At 40.3% G+C, this 19,000-nt stretch overlaps 4 protein-coding genes across 4 annotated transcripts in view; 2 read left to right on the top strand and 2 right to left on the bottom strand.

Moving 5' to 3' along the window:
• Positions 1 to 831: 831 nt before the first annotated feature.
• Positions 832 to 5,632, top strand: LOC147818520 (uncharacterized). The gene is made up of 6 exons (XM_087176815.1): positions 832 to 1,089; positions 2,763 to 2,810; positions 3,967 to 4,077; positions 4,447 to 4,560; positions 4,848 to 4,928; positions 5,035 to 5,632. Exons 1-6 carry the CDS (start codon positions 967 to 969, stop codon positions 5,083 to 5,085), a joined length of 528 nt encoding a protein of 175 aa, XP_087032941.1. The 5' UTR covers positions 832 to 966; the 3' UTR covers positions 5,086 to 5,632.
• A 7,595-nt stretch (positions 5,633 to 13,227) lies between these two features.
• Positions 13,228 to 14,064, bottom strand: LOC147818519 (sperm-associated antigen 16 protein-like). The gene is made up of 2 exons (XM_087176848.1): positions 13,924 to 14,064; positions 13,228 to 13,770 (listed from the first exon to the last, which is right to left on the bottom strand). The coding sequence occupies exons 1-2, from the start codon at positions 14,059 to 14,061 to the stop codon at positions 13,228 to 13,230; spliced, it is 681 nt and encodes a 226-aa protein (XP_087032974.1). The 5' UTR covers positions 14,062 to 14,064.
• A 92-nt stretch (positions 14,065 to 14,156) lies between these two features.
• ndufb4 (NADH:ubiquinone oxidoreductase subunit B4) lies at positions 14,157 to 17,102 on the top strand. Its single transcript, XM_023416933.2, has 3 exons — positions 14,157 to 14,362; positions 15,317 to 15,460; positions 16,947 to 17,102. Exons 1-3 carry the CDS (start codon positions 14,186 to 14,188, stop codon positions 17,007 to 17,009), a joined length of 384 nt encoding a protein of 127 aa, XP_023272701.1. The 5' UTR covers positions 14,157 to 14,185; the 3' UTR covers positions 17,010 to 17,102.
• Positions 17,103 to 18,173: 1,071 nt separating this feature from the next.
• The window catches only part of hgd (homogentisate 1,2-dioxygenase), an 8,984-nt gene continuing 8,157 nt past the window's right edge, over positions 18,174 to 19,000 (bottom strand). The window contains exon 14 of the mRNA XM_023416932.2: positions 18,174 to 18,826. Coding sequence (XP_023272700.1) covers positions 18,683 to 18,826 — 144 coding nt within the window. The 3' untranslated portion in view covers positions 18,174 to 18,682. The remainder of the gene's footprint in view (positions 18,827 to 19,000) is intronic.

Here is a 19,000-nt window from a genome sequence, read left to right as displayed (position 1 = left end):
TTCTCCTCTCTCTTGCTCGAGCCCACTCATTCTTTCCATCCTGTAATACACCTTGAGACAGGGTGCCTATTCATGTACAACGTGCCCCATAAGGAGATACATTCTTTATGCCGTGCCGCGTTTTAAAGGCCATATAAACTCCCCGCAGAGGCACACTAACCCCCCTCAACATGTTTGCCAGATAATGTAAAACATACTATACAATTTAAAGTGAATGTGAGTGAAAAACAAGGCTTCCTTCTGTTTTTCGGTCATTTAACTCCCAAAGGATCATGAGTAATTTCACTAAACCACAATACCCTTATCATGATTTTCTATCGATATCTTACAGTTGTGATTTTATCTCAGTAAACAGCAGTCTGCAGTCTCAAAGATGAATTGACAGTTTTGATAGCTGCTGTTTATTCCACTGAGAGGTCTACTGAGGAGTAATTACTGTAATTCTAACAGTCTTACTGTCTCGCTGTACATTTTGAAAGCACAAGGACAGAGATTCATCAACACTGAGCCAGGAGACAAATTCACAGCATAATGCAGCATTTCTTCACAACATTGCAAGAACCAAACCACCAATTTTTCATCTGTTATGTACAGAAGTTTGACAACATAAGTTTCCTCTCTCTCTCTTCACTCTCTTTCAAACACACACAAGCACTTACACACTCAGTTTTGGCAGGAGTTACCGTGCAGGCATAAGTGGAAAATGGTCTTCATACTCCTCTTTGGGTTGGGGTAGTGGGGTAGGGGAGACGGTTTTTAAAGGGGAGGCCCCTCAAGATGTCTGACATGTTTCTGCAGGACCGCAGGCCACTGGCTGGCGCAAAGCACAGGCTTGCGGTGGGCTGTTTGTCTGCGTGAAGCTGGCATGGCCTCCAGTTCCCCTGCATCTGTTCCCCATTAGCAGAGCCGAGAGTATAAAGCAGGGAGCTGACAGGGGCTGGGAGCAGTCGAGTTCTTGCTTGGATCATGGGGTTTACTATCTGGCTGTGCGTGCTCTGCCTGCAGGCGAGCCTGCTGTCACACGCCCTCGACTGCTCAGGAGCGACTCAGGGAGAGCTGTGTGTCAGTGAACAGACCGCAGACGGACAGGTAAGAGACGCACTTCTAATGGATGTGATAGTTAGTGAAGGACAAGGGTGTTCATTATGTGTCAGTCATCATCTGTTGTGACACTACACTGGTAAGTGCAGCCTGTTTGAGTCTATTTAAATGTTGTTTGCTTGGACCAAACAACATAATAACTAACCCTTCTCTGAAAGGAAAGTGAAAAGAATATGAATTATCAGCAATTTCTACAACAATAATGCTAAAGGACATTAATGTAATGTGAGCAGTGAAAAGTGGTGATACATCTGTAATATTAGGTTGATTTTGACTTTAAGGAAATTGTATGCTTCAGTTTTTTTTTAAAATACAGTGAATGTACAAATAGTTAAGACATTTTTGTAACTAAAACCTACATCACCACTGACTCAAAACTGTAGAATCTGTCTTATTTTTAACCAAGATTTCATCTGTGTAATTTGCATAGATCTTATCACCCCATGAAATCATCTTTAAAGTTTGTACTTTCAGTTTAAGTTTAGATGACCAGGCACATACGGATTTAGTTAGTGTTTGCTCAGACACAGTGTGGTCAGTGTTTATACAGTAGTGTGGGTCAAAGGAAGCCAGTAACTCTGCTGGAATGTAAAATGTAAATTCATTCTGACTCCTTCAAAAGAGACTGTTGTGACGATGATAGTGGTCAAGTGTGTTTCAGGATGGCAGGAGACGTGTACAGTCTAACCCTGACCTGTGGAGACATTTTTTTTTTTTTTTTTTCTAACAGAAACAAAGTCTCATTGTAATGGTTTTTACAGCCATAATGCCTCTGCACCAAAAATATACGCCTCTGTGGAACAAAATCCTTCATGTGGCTACCGGCTGTTATACTTTAAACTTGTGGTTTAGCATTTTTCTGTGGACAGTCTTCATGTTCTGTCCAAAGTAATCATCCTCATCTGGACAACGGATTCGACAGCTGCAGGAGGAGAGAGGAGGATTTTCACCCACACATGAAAGACGATGAGTTGGGAATTCTGTTCCATCTGAGGGAGTTTGTGCCACATATATGCTCTTCTGCAGCAATTATTTGTCATGTAATTACAGAATGCACAATTATAAGCTTTAAATGTGGTGGGAACTAACTAATACCAGAGGCAGCATCTTTTAAGAGGCTAAATTTGCTCCATTTGGTTTAGTTTACTTGGGCTTGCCTGTTCCACCAAGGTCACTTGTGTTGGAAATTAGTAATTTATGGGAGTCATCATCACGCAATGTGCACAACAGCAGGAAACCAAATGGACTGTGGTAGGTTTTGATGCACATCCTATAGCCACACCCACACACACACAAAACATACAGCTCGATTTTATGAGGTCATCAAGACCCAGGAGATCCGCACCTCCACCCTGCAATAAGAAATGCTGCAACGTTTACCGACTTGGGTGCTGAAGAATTGTTCGTTTGTTTCTGTGTGTGTGCGTGTGTATTAGTGTGACACTTTGTTAGGCATGACAATATAACTTGTTTTCTCTGGATCAGTGGACTAACTTTCACACGATGAAAAACTAAATGAAGTTGGAAGTAGGAATGTAGGAATATTTTTGTCTCTCTATTAAAGAATTCATGACATTAATTATGCTGTAATGTAAATCCACCTGTGTACTGAAAAGGATAAATACACCAAGTGTTGACCCTTTTCTCTTCCTCTTCCTCAGAATGACGATCAGATGCAGCAGAGGGAGCTACCATTAACTGAAGGACTGGTATGTGCCACCACTTACACTTTTATTCCTTTACAAGATTATTGCCTCAGTCTGTTTCCTTCACTTCCACTGTGAGAGGGCACCGGCTCAGAGCAGGTCTGACTATGAGGCAGTCTGGTTCACGGTCACAGGAGCACCGCAGAGGGTATGAGAAGGGTGAAAAGGCACCATGGTATCAGAAACATAAGTCAGAAACAACAGAGGGATAATAAGTTGTGTAGATAGAGAATGCTGGTTGTGAGTTGCTGTTAAAGAATTAGATAATTATGTTAATTATACTGGTGGTATGTGGGGACAAAGCTTGAATTTGCTGAGAGAAAGGGACAGACACAAGGTAGTCCATTACACCCAATGTATGTTCCCCTGCAGCTTAACTTCACCAACAGCACATCCATATTGGAATTATCCTTCAATTCTAAACTGTACAGCTGTTGTGCTACAGCCACTTCTAAAATATTCCATCCCTCAAGACTGAAAACTGAAACACTCATCAAAATGTAGGTCAACAGCAATCACTGCGAGCACTTTAAATGGCATCACAAATGATTCCGAGGCAAATATTTTGTTGCTAATGTAGTCGTCTTCGTTTTCAACAGAATGGAAAAAGAGATAGGGTAGGAAGTTATTATACAAGACTGGAAACAACCTTTTAATTTCCACACTTATATAACTTGAGGGGAAAAAAGAAAAGCACTGATGGAGTCAAGGCCCGGTGTAGTTATAAATTTACCACAAAGTTCTAATTGGCAAAGTGAAACCTGTTGTTCCTCAAAGTGACAGTCCATTTATTAGGAAAACGAGTGGATCAATAGCGGTGTGTTGTTTATGTGCGGATCAATGAGAAAAGCAGGAAATGGTGGGGCCACTGACTATAATAATTTTGCAGTTTCCTCCCCTCAATGCTGGAGTTTGCCAATAAAAACAAGGGCGACTGAATGTGAGGATGATGGGACAGAGAATGATAAAGCAAGATGAGACAGGACAGGGTAAGAGAGGGAAAGGGCAAACAGAGCAGAACAGAGAAAACGAACAATAATGTGTTCCACTCAGTATCCAACTCACACTGATGCACTTTATCACACAGAGACGCGGAGCTGACGAGATGTTGTTTCCCTCTGTGGTTGTGGATGTGGTTGTGACTGTCTCATCCTTGCAGGCTTTGTTCAGACGTAAGAGACAGTTGGAGCGGAGGGGCCCCACCCACCTGAGTCACTCCAGCCTGCCCGGGGCCGTCTCTGTCAAAGGCTTCCCTAACACTCTCATCCAGGTAAACCGCTCTTGTTAGTCACACAGGAGTCAGAGTGAGCAGAAGCCAAACGCGGGGGAGGTGAGGAGGGGTTCACAGCGGTGGCTGCTGCTGCCCGAGGTCCAATGAAGTTTTAGTCATACTTTATTAATCCGGGAAGGATGCAGAGAAACCACATTATTTGCTCACTAAATTCATAAAAGTACCATATAAGAGCTTTTATGTTAGCGTAGCACTACACTAAGAGGAAGGCTATTATGTGATGGTCAGAAGTGTGGGCTGGGAAGTGTGTGTGTTTCCCAAATTCAATTTAGTGGATTCAAATCAAGCACAAATGGAGTATGTATCAATACATATACTAATAATATCCCTCTGTCTATGCTTTCTTAGGCCGATAGGTCCAGGCGACACTTGGTTCAAGCCGGGAATAAGAAAAAGAAGCGTATATCCCGCGTCGGCTCCTTCTCCCTCCTTAGCAATAACAACAAATCCACCCCCCTACAGGTAAGTCTCCATGGCAACCCCTGAGCAGAGCAACAGCTGGGGCAATGAGGCCGGATGTGCAAGCAGAGTTATAAGGCCACGTTACTTGGTTTTTATTGGATCCATTTGGCGTACTTGCCAATATAATCTGTTTGTTTAAATGGATTTTTTGATATCAGGCAATGTCTTTCCAAAGAAAGTTTCTGTCATAATCTCTTTCTGCATGCTGAAAAAAAAGTTTATAGCCTCCCAAAGAATGTCACACTTGTGAAGGACTAACTCGGTGATGAATGGGTTTTCACTTCCAGATCACCAGAGCAAGGAGGCAGGTGAAGCCCGATCCGCCCAAGAAGGGGAAGTCAGGTCGTTCTGGGGCTTTCTCTGTCCTGGTGAGTCATTATATAACATTTACTCTCATGCACACAAATTCACTACACTTGATGCATATGTACATGATGTGTTAGTATTATTATTTACATGTTTTGTGCTCTCCAGGGAGATCCACATAATGATGAGCAGGACACCAGAGTCAAAAGAAGCATATAGAAGACAAGTGCTGCAAAATAAAATGTTCTTTCTCATTCTGAAAAATCCTTTCAAAGGATGTACACAGTAAAAGTTTGTTCACATTTATTTTACCAAAAACATTGAAACAAACTGAAGATTGGTGTGAAAAACTGACATTTGGAATAACAGCTTTGATGTTCATTTTGATGTGTGTCCACCATTACTGTTTCAGCTGTAAGCTATCTTACATTTATCAGTCAGCATTTGTCTGCACTTACTTTTATATACTATTCTAAGTTTCTAATATATTCCTGCATGTTATCACAAAAGATCACATTAATATTCTTGTCCGGCATTTTGTTGTAACCTATTTAATCACAGATTCCTTATGAAGATTGGGGGTATATTTTTGCAGAAATATGTTGTGTGTTGTTGTATCAGATTTCAAAACAAGTTTAGTAGAGACATATGGTGTAAACGTCTTTAAATATTATGCACTTTATGCTCCACTGGAGCCTTCTCTATGAAATTGGATAATAGTTTTTACACTCTGAGCTCCATTAAGACATTAAATTGTATAACAGTTCTTGTAGCAGCTCAGTCTTTCCCTCACTCTTTCCCAGAATAATACGTTACATTTCTCGCACAAGGGTCTGCAAAAGTGCCTATGACTGATTCATAAAATTCAGCATCTGAAACACCACTAAGTCGCTAATTATATTGCAAGTGCTACATGTATAGTGCATGGTTGGCAAAGATGGAAGGAGGATAAACCAGCAGGAACCTCTTTTCTAGGAGAGGGACACTAATCCATTTACATTACAGCAGCCAGGGGGAAATAGCCTCCTCCTTAGAGAGAGAAAAAAAAATCTAAATGTAGTCCAGACCATCTGTTGCAGGAGTCAAACTTTGTCTATTTAAATATGTCATTTTTAATTCATTTGGCCAAGCATATAAACGCAGTATGGTCTGGACCAGAAGTTTAGTCTGAGTATTTTTCCAGGACACTTACATCAACATATGCACAAAATCAGATCCTTGCGGGCTGCTCTGCATCTGGGTCTCTACCTATTTACTGAGTATCAGATTAAATAAATCACCTGGTTTCAACACTAAGAAAAATAGTACTTTACTCTGATGAGTACCTAAAATTGTACTCAGGCCCACCCAAAGTGAAGCCACCAGAAAATCCTAAATATGAGGCAATCTGATGAGGAAAATGAGCCTGTGTAAAAGTGGAAGGCAATCTAACTGAATAGGATGAGTCATCTTCAGCTCATTTAGTGATCAAAGCCCTCTGCTCATGACGTAAGTGTGCAGTACACACAGTGTCATTTTTATGGTTCTATAGACGCAAACAGAGAGAAAAGGGAAAAGATAACACAACAAAATGTTATTTATAAATGTGGCATTTTCCCTGACGCACATAATTGGATAATTGGTGTTGATTATGCTTCATTGGCTCGCTTTGGGAGAAAATAGAGAAATGTAAAGTCCTGAGCTGGTCAGCTATCATCAGATAACCTAGATGAGCTGGTTATGAGCTGTCTTGTTGTCGTCTTGGTGACAAACCACCACAGGATGCCGTTCTGATTTCTCCGAAAGAGCGACTGGCATAAAGACTAAGATCCTGTTATTTCTATTTAGAAACAACAACAGGGGCACAGCTTCGGCTCACTCCCCTGTCATCATCTCACACACACACTGCTCTGACAGCTGCCAGCAGGGTATCACTGACTGACTGTACCCTTGGGCTAATGCATCCTGGGAAACTCCTGCTTGATGACCTGATGGAACAAGGCAGTGTATCCGAGTGTGTGTATCAGCTGCAGACCATGCACACATGCAAACACACACAAACACGGAGACACTTTATGAAATGAAATCAGCCATAAAATCCCATTTCTTCTGGTGCTGTAAATGTTAAATTCAGTCTTCAGTCTGAACATGTGTCACCATGTGTGGTCAGCACAAACGGGATCCTTATAGCTGTGTTTCAGTCATTGCGGTTGTGTAATGGTGTGTCGCATTGTTTCCGCTCCGCGATGGGTTCAGTCATTCCCCTTGAGAACAAAGCTGATGATAATCATGACTAACCAAATAATTTGGAAGCCTTCAATCTATAGGATTGTGGTAGGAAATGATGCAAGCAGAGTGATATGTCAGGATTTCCCATAAAAGCTCACTCAGGTTCATGTGTAGTTAGTGGCTTACAGTCAACATCAGTTTCAAGCAGTAGAAACCACTGCACAAGAATTAGCTTCTTGTTGACAGGAGCATCTCACCTCAAACAACATGCAACGTGGGAAAAGACAGTCACAAACAAGTTCTACGATAGGAGTGGATAGAGGCTTGCTGTAAGGAAGGTATGTTCAACTATGAGACAGCAACTACACTTGACCGTTTGTTTTATCTAAAGAATTAGTCAAGTTTATGTAGCTTAGGTCTCATTTTTGTGGCTTTGGCCATTATTTGTATTGGTACTGATAACAATAGACTCACCAAGATAATTGTTTAATCTGGTAACATGAAACCATTGCTAAAAAAAAAAAAAAAATGAAAAAAAGTTTGAGTCATGTTGTTCAGATCTTAAACAAAACCTTAGGAAAATTCAGCCCGGTTCCAGGCCTCTAAATCACCACCCACATCTGATTTGTTCAGAGCTTTACACAGATCAGCTGTTGTGTTCACTAATGGCAGCTGTTTCCCCAGTTAAGAGAAACAAAAATACCAAAAAATATCATAGTGTTAGATTAATCTTCCTACCCAGCTGGAATCATGAAAAATAGCAACAGAGCATTGGTGAAAAGTGTGGATAAAATAACACAGCTGTAAAAGCCAACATTTGACCTTTTTGAAAATATTTTTATTCGCTTTCTTGCTGAATGACACCACATGACGCTAACAGCAATTGGCTGATTTAGCTAAGCATTAACAGTGGGAACAGGTTAACAGTTTTCTCCTGTTCGTAGTCTTTGTTAACTAATTTAGCCAGCTGCTCATAGCTTCAAATTTAGCGTACAGACATGATATTGGTCATCATTCTTTTCATTTAACTCAAAACAAATCAGTAAGTTCCCAAAAATGTCACATTTTTCCTTTAATTAATATTTCTTTGACTCCTGTGAAAAACATTAGCTATAGCATCCCTGTGTTGACATATTCATATAGCAAGTTTGATAATCAGGCCAAACTGTTTGCCTGTTTTTCACCTTGTTTCATAGTCTGACAGCTTGAATCAGATCTTGAAACTAAAAGTGTATCAACTGAAGACTTTCTGTAAAGTGTGTTTTCTTTGTGATTGCACTCAAGACAAGGTATTCCCTGTTCAGTATTCCTGAAATGGTTCTTCTCATCTATTCTCTGTTTTCCACCGACCTCAAATCGCGACCTCGCTTTCAGGCTCACTTTGGCTCCTTCTCTTCATCTCCTGCCACTTCCCATCAGATCAGATACAGGGCGTTGGCTGTCTTCCCCGTGTCACTCCTCTCTCGGCTGACATCACCTCCCCCAAACAGTCTCTCTAACTCTGCCTGTCAAAACTTCAAACTGCTGTCACAGCAGCCCGGCCCTGTCTCATGCCTCTGGCCCTAATGAAGAAAAGGCAGAGAGGGATAGAAAGAGAGATGTATGTTTGATATGTGTAACTCCTCAGTAACAGTGTTGTGATGTCAGCTCAATATATCAGCCAGCTGACCTTTCAACATGTATACCAATGGGAGTGTTATTTATGGGCCAATGCAGAATTCATTGACTTTTCCCGGCCCTGCCGGCTTCCTATTATAAACAAAGCCTTTGTCTGAACATCCAGAGGCAGTCTGCCACCTGCAATCCCTTCATTTTGTCGCTAAAAACAAACATCAACCAAATGTTTCTGACACTGCTGAAATGTAATTTTGATCAAACTTTGTAGTCACAGTCTCTAATAATATCCATATAACCTACAGTTATTCTGAAAAGCTGATGCTATACAATGTACGTTGTAGCTAGTAGGCTACTTATTACCAATATATTACAGACCTCTATGACTTTGCTAATCGTTTCCATTGGACACAAATGGTCATGATAAAATATCAGGAATGGAAATTATTTTGTTTAAAAGGAACATTTCAACATTTTTAGAAATACATTATTTTGAAGAGGGTTTTCTGTATGGTAAATAAGAATCTATAACCAAAACATTATCATCTCAGTTTATCTTAATTTATCTTCTTATTTTAGCTCAACATAGAGTAAAAAATGAAAGCTGGAGGAAACTCTGTTAGTTGCTTGGCAACTTTATGGCAACAAGATTCCAAGAAGTTAGTGGTCCTGAAGGAAATATAGCTGACCTCCTGCAGCTCCCCCCTCACTGGCATATGCACACACTTCATAAACACACGCAAAACAATTAACACAGCCGCAGCCAAGAGCCCATTTGGCTATGGTTAGCAGAAAGCTAAACTAATAGTTAAATTCAACATATAGCCAGTCATCGCCTGCTGTCATGGTAAATCTACCCACATAACCTGCTGTTAGGCAAATTTTTTTTATCTTCAGACAAAGGTGAGCTAGCAGTTTCCCCATGTTTCCATTCTAAGCTAAGCTGCTAAGCTAAGCTAACTGTCTTTCCCACAATGTTGAACTATTAGATTCATTTCATACACCCAATTCATGGTAGAAACATATACATCACAATTCACACTAAAATGTATTTTACACATGCCAGTGGCAGCATATTGGCTGCTTGACAGCCCCTGCATCAGGTGTCTCCACATTCCTCCTACAAGTTACTCACAGGTAATAAATGCCTCTCGGCTTGGAGCAAATTTTGCCACAGACATTTTGAAAATTGACATAAAAGCAGAGCACTGAGATGAGCAGAGCTGAAAGAAAAATGCAAGATTTTGTCAATTCCGTCAGGGAGAGGTACACAATTCATCTGCGTAGCTCTCCCTGAAAATGATGGATGCCTGCTGAGTCACTGCCATGGGATAATCTCTGTCCTGCTCACTACATTAAAGCAGAAAATATTGCTGAGTTTGACCCGCTGCCCACTATATAGGTCCACGGAAAGCTGATTTATTAAGAAGGGAATACTTGCAGACAGGGTGAATCAATTTCACAGATATAGATTAGAATAGGATGGCAGAGAGAACTGACGATGAACTGAGAGAGAAGCATTTCTAAAAAATATATCTTGGGGAATAAGGAGTCAACGAGTCATGAAATATTTCTGGCTACAAGGCTAAAGTAATCTCGGATCAATCAGAATTCAAGGTTTGGTGTAATTAAGTTGCATAAATAGGACAAAGGATTAAGAGAGGAAAAAAGATGAAAGGCTGCCAGGCAGGGATGGGTCAGCCTGAGCCAAATGGGCCGAAACGTGGGCTCTCTCTCATTCTGCTTTCTCTTTGGTATGACACAAAGGTCACTGTGGCTCTGAAGTGGACAGGGCTGTCAGTGGAAAGAGGAGCTGAAAAGGCAGCAAGGGGAGTCAGGCAGGCAAGGAAGGAATTCCAATCACCCTGACGCATTTAAGATGGAACCACAAAGTTGAGAACTTCTTATAAAGGCTGTGACCACCATGTCTTCATCAGACCTGAGGGATCAGTAGGGAGGGGAGGGACGAGCGGGCTGGAAAAGGGTAATATGGGGCTTGGATGGTACAAAATTTTGACTGGAAATAACACGGCGCCCTCCAGCCACCAACTCATTGACTCTGTAACCATTTGTGACACTTACAAAGGCTCTAAACTGAAACAATTATGTTCTGCAGATGAAAACAAGGGCGGAAAGGAACACTACATTCCTCCGTTACATTCCTCAAGGGCAACAGAGTAATGGAATCACTGGGCCAGGAAATATTATAAATAAGTGCAAAAAGAGCAGCAGTACACATTAGGTCATTGTGTCTCTGTCCACAAACCACTTCAGGGACCTTTGGAGAAGAATAAGGAGAAAAGTAGTTTAGTAGCGGTCGTAAAAGAAACCTGCTTCCACTTTTCCAGCCAGACTTGCATGTAGAAGTCATTTTAAAAGACCAAAACAGCACAATTTGACTTCTGATTACTGGGAATGATTAAGTCTTGCGAGGTAGCGCAGACTGCTGATAGAATTCCGGGATGCATTTTCATTTTTTCTTTATCACTCAGCTTGTAACTTCCTCTGTATCTATATCTTATCTCTGTGTTATCTGCATGAGGCTTTGCAGAGTAAGAGCATCAAAATAAACGTCAGTCAGCATCACTGATGTCGATAAAGAATGAAATACCAAATGTTTAGTGGTATAGACATGAAGGGATGTGGTAGCAGGAGTTGACAGTGAAGAATGCAGGCTATAAGAAAAAGAAAAAAGGCTAGAAATAAAACTTTTTGTGGCTATTGTTCCCACAACTTGTAAACTTCCCTAAGTTCAACTCCAAGTCCATAAGGTCTAGTGGGTGTCAGCCGGAGCAGAAACATATTAATATTTCATTTGAGGCTAAGTCTCTCTCTGAACATTATGGAGAGAGGGAAGGCTTGTCGGTCCCAGAATGTGGTCTCACATTGAATTTTGAAGTCATAAATGGATGGTTGAAAACTGCAGAGCGGGTGGTGCTTTAGAGGTCCTGAGAGGACAATAAATCATTTGGTCACACGTACTGTAGCTACGCCCGGGCCTTTCTGGATCAAAGAGCTCTTTCAGCATCTTTGTACCACTCAGCTACGCTACTCAAGTATGAAGTACAAGGAGAGAGAGGAAGAGAACTTCTATGTGGGAAGGTATATCTTTGTTCTGCATAATCCAGTTGTGATACCACTGAGATATCTTTGAACATGCTATGTGACAGATCAGCCTTGCTTAAATTCCACCAATACACCCTGGTGGAATAAAAGTGCAACAACAGATAGGGCCTAAACAATATATCTATGCTAAAATATACGCATTTTTGCATTCCTATGTATGGTGCCATATACCAGGATTTCCTATTAGATCGTCTACAAAATCATATCTGTCTTTGCATAAAGGTACTGGAACTGTAATTTCCGCACACATAACTTAAGTATGTTGTGGTCTATTTATTCTATAGTGACTATTTCTACACACAACTCATCCTGGTAGTGGTGCCATTGCCATGGTTGTCAATGGAAAAATAGATACTCTTGTGAGAAGAAATGACACTGATACTTTACCACTCACCAGATTTTTCTTTTCTTTAGTTTCTAATCCATTGAGTTGCAGTTACCTGATATTCACTCACTTGTAACAAAACCAAAGCTTGCTAGAGATTGCCCTCTTGTGGTTATACTCTACAATGCAACAAGTCTGAACTTCAACAACAGAGTAATGGCAGATTGATAAATTAAGTACACTTTTCCATCTTGATAGGAGTCTAGATCAGAAAAAGAAACTCTAAAAGACTTGAAAAAGATCAATTGCATTTCAGAGCAAAGAACATTTACTACTGTGATCGTGTTCACAAAGATCAGACATAAATCTGCCCATGCTATCCAAGAGGGTCTGGCAATGTTCACTCTGAAGGTCCCACAACTACACGATGTAGGGGGAATTACCAAGACACCACCATTTAGATAATACAAACTGTGATAAATCAATCAATTTAAATTCAAGATGATGCTTTTAAGAATCTGAATCTGAGAAAGGTTAACAGCAAACATTATGCAAATTGATATCATCCTCTGGTAAGCAGGAAGATACGCCTCCCAAACTTTACACTTTACTGAGGGAGTCCCACCTTCGGCTTTCTGGTGTGGAATAAGATGGCAGATTTACTGAATGTCTGTCTGCCTCCTTATAATGGGCAGACAATGACTGGCACAAGCCCAACATAAAACTAATGAAATAAAATAACTGACAATCTTTTAACCTTTGAAATGCAGGCAAAGGAATCCGAATAAAAGCTGTTATTTCATGTGATACAGTGGGTTTGATCTGTTTGTCCGTTTTTTTGTCATCTTCTTTCATACACAAATATTTACATTGGTTTAATGGAGTATATTAATTATAATTAAAATAACTAAAATTGAATGGGATATAGAGTAGGCCTATAATATTTCCCCCTGACCTGCGGTAGAATACAACCAGAAAGTCTTATTAAATGCAATTATTTCAGGAAAGTGATGACACCTTAAAACTATGCTTTACTATGAGGACCAACGGCATACATGAGAAGAGTTATACTAGTCCTAGTATTTATTTCAACAGACATTTGCCTCCACTGGCTGGACCCTAGTCTGACTCCCTGGAGGGGCTGGAGATGTAGGAGATGGGTTGGGTCGCTGGAGAGGTTGTCCCTTTGACACTTGGCTCTCATCTCTTGTTTCTTGTTGTTCACCTGCGGTGTTGTGCTGAGCTGACTGGCGGTTCACCTGTTTTACTGCCTTGTCCCTCTCCAATGTCACCAACACGGTCTGCTTTAGAACTGCTTGATATTTTTCATTCATTCGCTTTACTACGGGCTCGTAGCTGTTACATTGAACCTTGAGTTTTCTCATCTCCTCGATGAGCCTGTTTTTTTCCTGGACAACACGCTTATGCTGCAGCCGATGGAGGTCTCTGGCTTTCTGGACCCTCACTAGGGTCTCAGCCGCAGTAGAGGCTGCTCGCCTGTACTCCTCCCTCTCCCGCTGTGCGTTTTTCAGCTCGCTTTCCAGGCGCTGGTTGTCAGTGTACACGTCCGGTACCACACCGACCCGCTCTGTATCTACCAGTCCTTTCTGCACCATCTCGGTCCACTCAGTCTGAAAACAGTCAAGTGTTTCTGTCATCCCCGTTTGGATGAGGAAGTTGCGTAAAAAGTCATCCACAGCTTTAGGTTGGTGTGTGCTGCGGGTTGCGTTTGGCCCGGGAGCAGCCTGAGCACTGGCCTCTGCCCGGTTTTGGATAGCTTTTACTGTCGCTTCCAAGTCTTCTTCTCCTTCTGTTAAACTCCAGTCGTCTTCTAGATACACTTCTTCATATTTAAAGTCATCGTCACAGTCACTGGGAGCTCTCGCGTTCTCTTCTTCTCGATTTTTGTATGTTGCACTCATTGTTTCATTTGACACATCCAGCGAGAGAGAGAGTTTGGCGTTACCATGGTGACGATTCGGACGTTCAACGCGAGATTTCACTAGTTCACGTTTGCCCCAGCATTCTCGCCGTCATCAAACAATCATGGCGGACTACCGAGAGGCGCCCTTGGCCACTCGTCCAAAAACGTTGGATCCAAATGAATATTTCAACCTTTCGCCGGATCAAAGACGTGCCGAAGAAGACAGGGCAGCACTACGAGCGAATCTGAAGAGGCAGTATCAGACGCAACTCAACAACCCGCTCAGGAAAGAGCTCATTGTAAGTGGCTGCCTGCTAGCTAGCAATGTCACCCTTGAAAAGGGTTCAGGCTACTTGCTGAGATGCTAACGGTAGCAGGTCAGGGGCACAGAGCAGTCGCACAAACCAAAATTTATTAAGCACAGTGTTAACATTTATTTGTCCGCAATTCTGTGTTGATGTGCGAGGCTGTATGCCAGAAATGACGTCCGCAACGATCTTTTTTTTGGCTGTGAATAACGTTAGCTAGCTAACACAGTGATTGAAAACGCTGTCAGACTTCATAAATGCCTCATTCAAGCCTCGGCTACTCTGACATCTGACGGCTGTAACACCTAGCTAGTATAAAGACTGTAGACCCAGTTTTAAGATGAACTGCAGTGTACAGTAAATTCGAAACGCCAGTTATCTTTCTGTGGTAATCTTAGTTATATTGTGGGAAAGTCTACATCTTATCTGAAATGATAAGCTGCGGTGTTACTTAGCACTAGACATGATTTGAAATGGTAGTGATGGTATTTGCTACATTTCCAGCACCTAAAACCCTGCAAGTTAGCCCACTTTTTATCAACATTCATATTGTCAAAATGTGTGCATCTACCACCAACACCGTTACACTAAGCCTGTAACTGTTACATTTAATATTAACTCAATATTATGTACTTGATTTATCTAATGTTGCCATTTTGTTTCTTTATATAGTGTAATTCTGCTTCTGTCTACCCTGTACTTTTGCATGTCTTTACATAAACATTTCTCACAGCAGAAATTTTGACTTGTCACAGTCAGTTTACCTGAGTCAGGACAGGAGACCCTGACAGTTTTGTATTATTATGACAACATACTGTTTTTTACTTTGTAGTCTGTGTTGTATGTATGTTGTAAATAATTGTTTGACTCTTGACTTTTTCCCACGGCAAAAAAATCGGTTTACGCAGATCATTGAAATTTCATTGCATACCTTTGTCTTTACAGGAAGACCCTGCACTGACACGCTGGGTGTATGCACGCGCCAACCCCTACTTATACTTCAAGCCCTCTTACAAGACATCACTGTTGGGTGCAATGTTTGGAGTTGTGCCTCTTTTTGTCCTCTACTACGTCTTCAAGACTGACAGGGTATGAGACAAGATGCAATGATCATCTTTTACTTGATTATCACATTGTTTAATAACTGGCATGACTCACCTGTGACTCCTTAAAGGTGCTATAAGTAATGTTTTTGCTATTGCTCCATAGCCAATGGTAGCTTTAACAGCTGTTAACTTACCAGTCTAGAAGAAATGTTGCAAATTCAGCATCAAACATCATTCCTTTACTCACTAAGAGCTGTCTCCAGCAGTGGAAAGCAACATCAATGTTGACTCTTGTTTTGCTTCTATTTCAATCATTTCTTTTCTTCTACTGAAGTTAGCGTGCTATTCAGCTAGCCTCAGCCCATCCCTTCGTGTGATAATAATTTGCGAGAGTGAGTCACTGTAGAGTCCAGTCTGCTCTTAATCTAGCATGGGAGGATGAAGTAGCGCTGCCCAGAGGGTATATTTTACCCTCTTGTCTCGTAAACATAACAATGGCTGAAGCACATTCAGCAGCAGAGGAAGCATACATATAGCATCTTTAGGCAGCAGGTTTGATAATTACACCATCTTTTTTTGCTGTGTCCTACAGATACAGTGGCACATGTTAATATTTGTATCCAGAAGCAAACATAAATCAATTGTGGGCACAACAATTAAAATATTGATGGTTTAAGGAACCACTTATTCACAGGTTTGGTGCCACTGACCGTTTTTAGGCTATATAAAAAGCAAGTGACATAACAGATCTGAAGTTGAATATACACAAATGTAAAAAAAAGAAAAAAAGACAAGAATATATGCCAGCGTATTGTTGAGATTAAAGTCCTTTCTCTCAGGGGCACCATTGTTCTGTTTTACTTCCATTCCCTACTGCTGTCTTCTTTTCAGTGCATCTATTGCTGTAATATTTATGACACTCAAAACAAAACTGGTGGTCAAATCATCAATGATTTTACTTGATATGAAGCAGTGAACAACATAGTATTGAGATCATTTTAACATGTTACGGCACTAATATCAGTTTTATTAGCTAATCTGATACACTGATAATACCATTTACAAGAATATTTTTGTCTAAAATAAACCTTAAACGTGATACTTGGACATGAATGGCATCATAGACATCTGAAAAGCTTTTTAGTTGTGGTTTGGGACTCATTTCCGTGTAGGCGCACAGTTCATCTGGTTTTCTTTTTTGTCACAGTTCCAGTCACATTAGAAATAAGTGCTTCATTTGAAATGCTGCCTTCTTTCATTTCCCTCCCCATTGTCATGGAGATTCACCCTCTAAACCCTCGCCAATAGAAATTCCAGCAAGAATTTGGTGCAATTGTCACACTGCTGGGCGATCGTATTCGTCTCCCTCTCTCCGCTGGGAGGGAGAAAAACTGCTTGAAAATCATAAAGCACTCACTCATAAAACATGCCGTTGAGAAAAATGTCCAGAAGGTGAGGTGAGGGTGATATGACTTTGTTGCTATGGAAACTGTACTAACCCATCATCTGTTTGTCATCTGTTTTTACAGAATAGGAAGGAGGAGCAGATTAAGGCTGGAATCCTTGCGCGCAAGTTCAGTTTGTCATCATGAGCTTCGATGTATAAAGACCTCCTGTATGTTGTAGTGACGATGCCAGTGCGTGTAATTATTATTAACCGAATAAAATTATATTGTCAAAAACAACTGTGTGGCTTTTGATTGCTGAGGGCAAAAGTGTGAGTGATAGGAAAAAGCCACATGGGATTGTGAATGTGTGCACAATTTATGTTTTCACAAAATAGGGTAATGCACGCACACACAGTGTTAGAGCAACATATTTGTTGCTGATTGTAAGCTCACCAGCTAAAGTCCTTGCCAAATCGATGAAAAATATGCACAGAGAAAGTAAAGATACATTTGTGTTAATCATTAGTGACCATTGAAATATATATAGATATTTAAATACCCCATGAAATAATCTGTTTGCCATTTGAAAATGATGTTTGGGCAGCATCAAGGGATTGCTCTCAAGTGTAAGCAGATTAAATATCAGAACTGCGTGAGAAAAAATGTGATAACTTAATTGGTTACATTATGTTCACACCTACTAGTAAAGCATGAGGTCAGAATTTAAAGCAAGACCTTTTACCTTTTTCTCAACAACTATTGTGGCTACAAATGAAAATTAAGGCATAATGGTAGTAAAAACTGGCACCAGGAGAGAGAAGTAATCAAGGCAGTGAAATGACTCAGTGACATTTGCCCTACAGGAATGTACAGTATACACCAAACCTGCGTACACAACTTATTATCATTAAAATGTTTACTACCAATCCTTTCCAGTTAATGTAATTTTATTTGTTTTCAGCAAAAACCCAACATTTGAAAAAGAACCAACTGCAACAAAACTCAGTACCCTTCATTAGTAAGAATCATTTTATCTCTCTACTTATTCCGTATGTCTGCCTTTATTTTTGATGACAGGTTCATTCTTACTGGATGATACCACAAATCTGTGGAGAGATTTTCTGCCATTTTTCACAAATGATTCTTTGTAGCTGCTCTTTGTTGGAGAGGTTTTGTTGCTCTACCTTATTTAAAATACTCCTAAGGTGTTCTGTTTTATTGGATTCAAGTCAGGGGAAATACCTGGCCAGGTCATAGGTTTGCAGTGTGTTTGAGATCATTGTCACATTGGAAAATTCCTCCTGCCAAACTCAGAGTCATCTTTGCATTCAATATTTGGCTGAACAAACTTTAGCAAACATGAGAGTGTTGAACTGAAAGGAGTTGGCTTTTATTTCTCATGACTTTGCCTTTTTATTTGTAAGAAGAATGTGTTATGTCTTCTTTAAAAAATTACACAGCCTCACTTTAAAATTCATTTTTCCAGTAAACAAAGGTGTGCTGATGTCTGTAATCTACAAACTGTTAAAAGTAAAGGAGGCATGTAAGGCATGACTGACCTGTGCAGTTACATGTACAGAAACAATTTATGCAGCCTAGCTGTGATTTTTATTTCTAACATGACAAACAGCAAGTTTTTTTTTTTTATTGTGTGACTCCAATCATAGTTGTCTGTATGAAATAAACACCTAAATTTCATGGCATACTTCATTCCTTCTGTATTTTCAGTCAACACACCTAATCAAAAAATACAAAGAAAGCCAAGTTGCACTAAAATTGGATTGCTAGTAGTTACATTGAAGAAAGTGAAATTAGGACTTTTATCTTCATATGACAACTGTACTTGGTTAAAATTTTTTACAAGTCACTTTGTCTGTTTACTTTTTGCTGGGCTTCCAGTTTGGGTTAAAGTGGCTGCGGAGAGGTTCCCAGCACTGGTAGTAGCTCTTGTCAAGCCTCTGACATGTCTGTAGACCCCACTTGGTCACTGCCATACTGAAGGATGACTCAAACATAAAAGCCTGAAGTGGGGAAAAGACACAAAACAGATATAATATCTCATTGTGTTCTGCAAAATCAAAATTTTTAATGACTAATTAATCTTCTCTGGTTAATATTGAAACTTCATATATACACACACACACACACACACATACATATATATATATATATATATATATATATATTTTTTTTTT

Source organism: Seriola lalandi, unplaced genomic scaffold, assembly GCF_002814215.2.
Source record: "Seriola lalandi dorsalis isolate HSWRI2012SDOR001 ecotype SW California unplaced genomic scaffold, Sedor1 jcf7180002054570, whole genome shotgun sequence".
In the NCBI taxonomy this organism is placed as follows: domain Eukaryota; kingdom Metazoa; phylum Chordata; class Actinopteri; order Carangiformes; family Carangidae; genus Seriola; species Seriola lalandi.
This window is presented reverse-complemented; position numbering and strand designations above follow the sequence as displayed.

Coding starts and splice junctions, on each gene's coding strand:
- LOC147818519 (XM_087176848.1), bottom strand. CDS start 14,061: ATGAGTGCAACATACAAAAATCGAGAAGAAGAGAACGCGAGAGCTCCC. Junction 13,771..13,923: donor AAGAAGACTTGGAAGCGACA/GTAAAAGCTATC, acceptor GACTGTTTTCAG/ACTGAGTGGACCGAGATGGT.
- ndufb4 (XM_023416933.2), top strand. CDS start 14,186: ATGGCGGACTACCGAGAGGCGCCCTTGGCCACTCGTCCAAAAACGTTG. Junction 14,363..15,316: donor CGCTCAGGAAAGAGCTCATT/GTAAGTGGCTGC, acceptor TTGTCTTTACAG/GAAGACCCTGCACTGACACG. Junction 15,461..16,946: donor ACGTCTTCAAGACTGACAGG/GTATGAGACAAG, acceptor CTGTTTTTACAG/AATAGGAAGGAGGAGCAGAT.
- LOC147818520 (XM_087176815.1), top strand. CDS start 967: ATGGGGTTTACTATCTGGCTGTGCGTGCTCTGCCTGCAGGCGAGCCTG. Junction 1,090..2,762: donor AACAGACCGCAGACGGACAG/GTAAGAGACGCA, acceptor CCTCTTCCTCAG/AATGACGATCAGATGCAGCA. Junction 4,078..4,446: donor TCCCTAACACTCTCATCCAG/GTAAACCGCTCT, acceptor ATGCTTTCTTAG/GCCGATAGGTCCAGGCGACA.